At 40.2% G+C, this 7,998-nt stretch overlaps 1 protein-coding gene across 1 annotated transcript; it reads right to left on the minus strand.

Annotated features, from left to right (window-relative positions):
• Positions 1-5,641: 5,641 nt before the first annotated feature.
• Positions 5,642-7,133, minus strand: LOC148025813 (polyubiquitin). Its single transcript, XM_087693053.1, has one exon. It carries the CDS (start codon positions 7,015-7,017, stop codon positions 5,872-5,874), a length of 1,146 nt encoding a protein of 381 aa, XP_087549179.1. The 5' UTR covers positions 7,018-7,133; the 3' UTR covers positions 5,642-5,871.
• Positions 7,134-7,998: the final 865 nt, after the last annotated feature.

Here is a 7,998-nt window from a genome sequence, read left to right on the forward strand (position 1 = left end):
CATAATGCCATCTATTGTAATAAAAGCTAAGTATGAAATTTTGAGTAGCAATCATATATTTACAAGCTATAGAGTCTTGATCTATCTTACATATAATTTTTCCTTCTGTCCTAGTGTCCCATCCCTCATCAACAAATTGTATAACATAATCATGTGTTAGTCTCTTCACTGAAAGCATAGCCTTTGATTTTCTTATCTCAACATTAGAAAAGAAGTCAACAAATATATTAATAGGCATGAATAAAGTAACTTTGCTTAGCCTATTTGAGATACTAGGTTTTAATGCTCTCTGTATCTCAGAAAATATTTTACATCTATAGCCCTCACTAGTAGCTGGACTTGGCAAATGCCACTCAAAGCTTGAAAAATCTGGCAAAGGAAGGGGGGATATTGATCCCCATTGGCTACGTTGCATGGGTACAATATAAGAATGGTCATAGAAGAATATTCCATTCTCTACAAGCTATGCCTTCTTTCTACCTTTGTACATCTCTTCTCCAATCAAGCCATGTATCACATCAATCACATCAACAATAGACTTGACCGGTTGCCATTCCTCAAGATTAGAGGGATAGACATCTACAAGACAAATGAACAAATGTTATAATGGAAAACCTTAAACCAAGTTTAAGAAAAGAAAGACTTTAAGAATTAAATCCTTACAATTTGTTTTATGCATTGCAATATTTGAACTTCTAAGTTCCAAATATAGCTCTCTATGCATAGACACATGTTGCACCAAAACCTCTTTTATGCTATTCTTATTTACTCCAAGCTTGAAATCTTGGATTCTACCCTTCCAAGCAAAGATGAACGAACTCTCATATCTTCGCATTTTTCCACATTTTGCTTATTGCATGGTGATCCAACTGCTTTTGCTAACGATTGTAGGAATCCATCTTCCATCTTTTTGGAATGAGTTAAATACTGATATGAATGTAGTTTGGGAGCTTGGATGCCTTGTTGAAGGTCGAATTTTTATATCCATAGCACACACACACACACACACACACAAGACTAGGCTAGGCTAACACGAGAGGGACAAAAGAAAGGAGGGAAAAAAATATGTGCCAAGCTTTTTACTAATTTGAATTTAGAGTAAACATGTCATTATCATTAATTCAGACATATCATTAAATAAAAGAGGCCGAGACTGTACATCATTAATGCAAAGAATGTCATAATCACAAATATAAGAGGCTAAAAATAGATATTGATAATACAAATTCATAATATTATTATATATGTATCTTTTTGTAAAATATTTTTTTACCTTTTTTAAAATAAAAGTTCCATTACGGAGGCTTTGCTCCTATTGGTCTAGAGCACTCTTTTAATATCTCCTAAAAGACATTTTCGAGACCTCAAAACTCCCCTAATCCGGGTTGATGTTAGCAATAGTAGACACAAGCTTTGGCTAGTCAAATTTTGTCCATGCAACATCCATTAGAATGTTGAGGTTGAAGCCTTCATTGATAGTAGTGTATTTGATGTGCTTTCTTTTTACTATCATTTGACCCTAAGATAGGTAGGTGGTACTAGTTCTTCACTTTTGAGGTCAATATCACCAGTTTTCACTACTCTTATAGGAATGTTAGATATAGGTATTAGTGGGTCATGCAATGGATGTGCATGTGGGTAATACTTCTTAATGTAGCTCCCATATTGAATTAGTCTATCCCCTCACCTTCCAAGGTTTTGAGTTCCATATTGCTTGTTTTGCTATTAGACTAAATGCAAAATGGCCTTGGTCCTTAAAATTCATATTCTATTTATGTCATTTAGATGAATAAAACAACATGGTCACCTTTGTCAAAGTCCCTTTGCTTGACATGCTTATCAAACTAAGCCTTCCTATGTGCTTTTTTGCATATTATGTAGTGCTAATAGACATGCTTTTGAGATATGTTGTCGATGTTTGAGATGCTTGGTCTAAGCTTCATTCCCTCTCACCATTCTTGCACTATTATTTGTAGACCATGGATCAAAAACTCAACAAGCAGTATGGTGTATGGTGCCATAGGTAAGTCAAAATAGGGTCTAGCTATGTAGTTCTATAGAGCATTTGATAAGCCCAAAAGGTTTTACAAGTTTGTCATCCAAGTCACTTTGAAGGCTAAAATGATTTTTATTAGTACATTAACTAGATTTTCATTTCTAGACTTGGCTTGACCATTGGCCAATGGATAGTAAGGAGGAGAAGACTTTCTATGAATGACCCTGAATGCAACTCGGATTGTACCTTAACAATATGTGACACTACCTCTATGTTCAATTTCATAGATGAACTCAACCTTCTTAACCTTTTCAAACTCCTCTCTAAGTGCATTCACATACTTGGGGCACATAGCTTATGGTTGTTGTTTCACTAATTTGGTGTTAGCTACCATTGGGATTGTATATATAACCATTTTAGTAGGTATCCCATTTAATTCTTCATATGGCTAGGCGAACACATTTAAATGCTCCCTTAGGAGATCTAGATATCTTGTTTCCTTTTTCATGGTGAGCCCTTTTTTTCTTTCTAGACCTTGAGCCACTAAGATCGCAAAGTTGTACATGAAGTTCAATTCATGTAGCTTAGTCCAACTCCGAGTTGATGTCTCTACAAGCCCTTCTAATTACTTAATTAAGGTTCACTAAAAGGTTGTGCCTTAAGCCTTCCCAATAGAAACTCTAGTGCTCTAACCAATTCCAATATATTTCAAGGTGTTTCATACAACATTATTGGCATTCTATTGTCCAATGATGAATTCAACATCATGTGGTCAGCATAGAGAGCAAGTCATCAAGCTCAACTTGATTAGCCATTGCAAGCTCCTCTTTGACACTCAATTTCTCGTAAGTCACATTGTATTCTTACATCTCTAAGAAAGGAAGATCAATGGTTGCAAGTACATCATGTGGTCGGCATAGAGAGCAAGTCATCAAGCTCAACTTGATTAGCCATTGCAAGCTCCTCTTTGACACTCAATTTCTCGTAAGTCACATTGTATTCTTACATCTCTAAGAAAGGAAGATCAATGGTTGCAAGTACAATGCATCTAGCCTCTCATCCCTAAGATGATACAAGATGTGTTTATCTAATGGCCTATGGCTTGCAAGACATTGTGTGTCACATTTAAGCAAGGTAGAAATGCATCCAAGTCAATTTGGAAGTCTTCTAAGTCTCCATTTTTGCATGGACTACATGTGTACGATATCTAAAAGAATATCAATCCATTGCCCCAATCCTCTATCAATCTAGCAATTCTCATCAATGGGCTTCCTAGGAAGAGCTCATAGTCTAGTTCTTCCATGATAACAAAGTTCAATGAGATTTGCACTCTTGTAATCTTAACTAGCCAATCCCTAAGAATTCCCAAAAGTTTTGATTTTAGATACATCAATTAATGTCAGATTGAAGTGTATACTCTCTATCGATGGACTACCCCATGCTTGGAGTATGACGAGTTTATGATGCTCACACCAACATCTGTCTATAATTCCCTTTTTTGTCATGCCACCTAGGGAAACTACTCGAGTGCAATGTGTTTTTCAACTCCTTCCCAAAAGGTCTTTACTCCTAAATCTTGTGCCATTATTCTCTTCTTGCTATTTCTTGAGGTCTCTACTAGTGATCTACCCTATTTATCCTTGCTCACTTTGCTTGCTTGCTTCTCGATCAAAGTTGATGAAACTTTCATTTTCAACATACATAGTACCAAGATTTTGTATTATTGGCTTGATGCAATTCTAACTCACACATCAATACTTTTGATCCTTCTCCCACTTGTGGGCTCCTTTTGGTAACTATAGGGATACTATCTCCTTATCATCATTTTAATTACCTTGAATGTTGTGTTCATTCTAACAATGACCTTGTGCTTTTATATCTTTTCTTTCTAGCAATCCCTAGCAAAGTGCCAAGGATCCCAATGCCTATAATAGCAAAGTTTTCTTTATGGAGATTTACAAGTTCTCTACTGATAGCCATTCTTTGGCCCCCCATGCTTACTCTGCTAGAGCTGCCAATCACATCACATGCTATATCTAATGGGACATTCCTTATTGGGATGTCCTTGTCTTCATAGTAAATGTGATTATTATTGTTATCCTTAATTTTAGTATTTATGAACCAAGATTCCCCCAAGCATGTGTTCTTTGATCTTCCTTAGATCTATTAGCTACACCACTCCTTTCTTCAAAGAATGTTCTCTCTTGTTATATGATCCAATCTTGCAAAGTTACTACCACAGCGATTGTCTTTTCTTCCTTCTAGTTTTCAAACCAATAACCATTACCACCTTCTGATCCAAGTGTGAATATCAATAACCCTTTGTGAAGAAAGAACATTGTCTAGCTACTGTGGAATGAGGCTTGTGAACAAAAACCATATGAAGATTAATGTCACCAAAGGTAGTACCTACAAACAAATTACAAAACCCATACTATCCAAGCAACCCATTATTCACAAACTAGCCACCATAGCCTGTCATGCAACAAGGTCACAGCATCAGGTTAACAACCCCGCATAGACTATTCAGATTTTCTCATCTTTGGCATTATCATCTTGCCTACATTGATTGGTGTCCCATGAGACGTGTGGAGGGAAAGGTAATTTTTAGTCATCACCACATGAAGTGACAAAAAGTTATAAGCATTTAGATGATAAACCACTTAAAACATGTTTTTCCACAAACAACTATAGACCACACTAGTCTAGACAAGGACCCCAAGCCACTGCCCTTCAAACTTAATTACCCAAACATTCTACAATACATTCATAGAGTCAACAAGCACACTCCCCCCATAGCCTTTTTGGCATGGAGACCCAAATGTTCATCCCTAGAAAAAGGCTTTGGGTGGTGGCTTTGGCTGTTTACTGAATCCAGTGGACTAGCCACCGACCCCTTGAGCTGGCCATGTAGACAGCCTTCTACAGGGACCAGTCGACTGGCCCATGTAGACGAACTTCATGGGGACATTTGGATGATGAGTGACTTCATGGCTACTGTCTGTTTGCAGCATCCGAATACTAGTAGTTTGATGGTACATAAAAAGTAAGAAAAACGTTGGTTTCAAAATAAGACACCAATGCTCATGCAGACAAATACAAAGAAGGCTTAAACTTAAACATCATGCCACAAACATAACAAAAAACTGAGAACTTAAAACCAATGGAGCCATTTATCTTCAAGGTGACATCTCCATCCATGCACAATTACAAAGGAGTCTAGCTTAAGAATCATCATTCCATTCTTTCCATCACAGACATCTCCAAACAAGGTTACAGTAAGATATCATTTCACATGCAGAGGAACAGACCAAACAAAACATGAAAAACCAAGAACAGCTTGATGCATAATAAGGCATGTCGAGGGGACCATTTGTCATCCAAGTAACCTCAGAATACTTAAAGAGACATGTACAAAGTAGCAATTAAAAACTTGAAATGCCATATACACATCTGTATGGTGCAGACAAATCCACAAAGTAATATACACATCCCTGTCATGCAGACAGATACACAAAGTAGAGTAAAACTGCTAATTAATCCCCAATCCACATTCATGTTAGCAGACCAGGCAGGGCAATATATAAGCCAAGCAAGGACAACCCAACTCACACAGAAAGTACAATGTTTAAACAAACCTGTGCAAGGGGCAGAAACTGGAAGGAAGTTATATATTTCCAATGAGCACACGCATTAAACTTATGTTTGCAGTTGACTAACAAGTCTTGCTGGTACCAGGGACAACTGATACTTCCAGCCATTATTTATTAAGAAGTCTAAGCACCAGAGAAACTGATGCAACCACAAAATAGTGGAGTACTGAGACAGTCAAAATTAGATCAGGGCTCCTCAACATCCAAGCTGTTGCAAGCAAATTACCGGCCCCCACGGAGACGCAACACCAGGTGAAGTGTGCTCTCCTTCTGGATGTTGTAATCAGCCAGGGTACGGCCATCTTCCAGTTGCTTGCCTGCAAAAATGAGCCTCTGCTGGTCAGGGGGGATCCCTTCCTTGTCCTGGATCTTTGCCTTGACATTGTCGATGGTGTCAGAGCTCTCCACCTCCAGAGTGATGGTCTTCCCAGTCAAGGTCTTGACAAAGATCTGCATGCCTCCTCTGAGGCGCAGCACGAGGTGAAGGGTAGACTCCTTCTGAATGTTATAGTCGGCGAGGGTACGACCATCCTCAAGTTGCTTGCCAGCAAAGATAAGCCTCTGCTGGTCTGGAGGGATACCCTCCTTGTCCTGAATTTTGGCCTTGACGTTGTCAATAGTATCCGAGCTCTCAACTTCGAGGGTGATGGTCTTTCCCGTTAATGTCTTAACAAAGATCTGCATGCCACCGCGCAGACGCAGGACAAGATGCAGAGTGCTCTCTTTCTGTATATTGTAGTCAGCCAAGGTCCGGCCATCCTCGAGCTGCTTGCCAGCAAAGATCAGCCTCTGCTGGTCCGGAGGGATGCCCTCCTTGTCCTGGATCTTGGCCTTGACGTTGTCAATGGTGTCAGAGCTCTCAACTTCAAGGGTGATGGTCTTGCCCGTCAGGGTTTTGACAAAGATTTGCATGCCACCCCGCAGGCGGAGAACCAGATGGAGAGTGCTCTCTTTCTGGATGTTGTAGTCCGCCAGGGTGCGGCCATCCTCGAGCTGCTTGCCAGCGAAGATCAGCCTCTGCTGATCAGGAGGGATGCCCTCCTTGTCCTGGATCTTGGCTTTGACATTATCAATGGTGTCAGAACTCTCAACCTCAAGGGTGATGGTCTTACCAGTGAGGGTCTTAACGAAGATCTGCATGCCGCCACGAAGCCTTAGGACGAGGTGGAGGGTGCTCTCCTTCTGGATGTTGTAGTCGGCGAGGGTGCGACCGTCCTCAAGCTGCTTGCCGGCGAAGATGAGGCGCTGCTGATCGGGGGGGATGCCTTCCTTGTCCTGGATCTTGACCTTGACGTTGTCGATGGTGTCGGAGCTCTCGACCTCGAGGGTGATGGTCTTGCCGGTGAGGGTCTTCACGAAGATCTGCATCCTTGTCTTGTCGCTTGAACGATTGAATGGATGGGATCGATGAGAAAACAGGCGTCTTAGCACTCGACAGAGAAAACACGAAACGTCTGAAGAAAAACAACGCAAGCAGGAGAATAAGACGTTTCGTGGTGCCTTTTATAACCAACCAATGATGAATGATGAATGATGGTGGGGCGAAGGTCGCTACGCTTTTGCTTTGTGTGCTAATAGTAATAGGTTGGCATTTTGGGTGAGCATTTGGGGCAACCGTTGCCTCTCAGCGTTCTCCATTTGCCGCCCTGCCTTTTGGTGGCTTTCTAACGTTTTACAAGAGATAGTGTGCATGTGGGCATTCGCATTGATCATGAAGCTTGCAGATGCATGTCATGCCATCCCACAGGTGCCAAAATGTAACAACAGACTGCCTGACTGATTGGATCCACCCAGTCATAGGATGCACTTGTCAAAACGATAATGACTACCCATTTTTCCCACACATGCACACACAAAAATCATCTTCAATTATCTAAGCAAGGCATTCTATTGCATGGTGTGGCATATAAAAGTAGCTTCCTTACTTGACCTTGTGCACAATGTGGTGTTGAGATGGCAAGCTCAACACGTGCGGACATTGATGAGATAAACGGCTTGGTTAGATGGGTCCACACATCTACCCTTAGCACATCGATGCTCATTATGATCCTCAAATGGCAACTGTCTTATTATATTTGGTTTGTTGCACTTACCTGTAGCTGGCATAATTATAGCGACAGTCGATTCATACAGCCAATTATGCACTGTTTGACTTAGTAGGCCACTTTCCTTTATGATGTATATTATCTATACTTTGTGTACATTGTATTGTATACAAATACTTTGTGTATATTGTATTGTGCATGAAAGAACAAGAAGAAACTAGCAAGAAAACGTTTTGGTCTCCATCTCTTTTTTTTGTGTTCTTGAGTGAGCTTCCTCTTGTGTATATGGTGTGTATTTGGTACA

The sequence above is a fragment of the Lygodium microphyllum genome, chromosome 14 (genome assembly GCF_053477565.2).
Source record: "Lygodium microphyllum isolate KBCC chromosome 14, Lygodium_microphyllum_v1.1.10, whole genome shotgun sequence".
NCBI classification, from domain to species: Eukaryota; Viridiplantae; Streptophyta; class Polypodiopsida; order Schizaeales; family Lygodiaceae; genus Lygodium; species Lygodium microphyllum.

Coding starts and splice junctions, on each gene's coding strand:
- LOC148025813 (XM_087693053.1), bottom strand. CDS start 7,017: ATGCAGATCTTCGTGAAGACCCTCACCGGCAAGACCATCACCCTCGAG.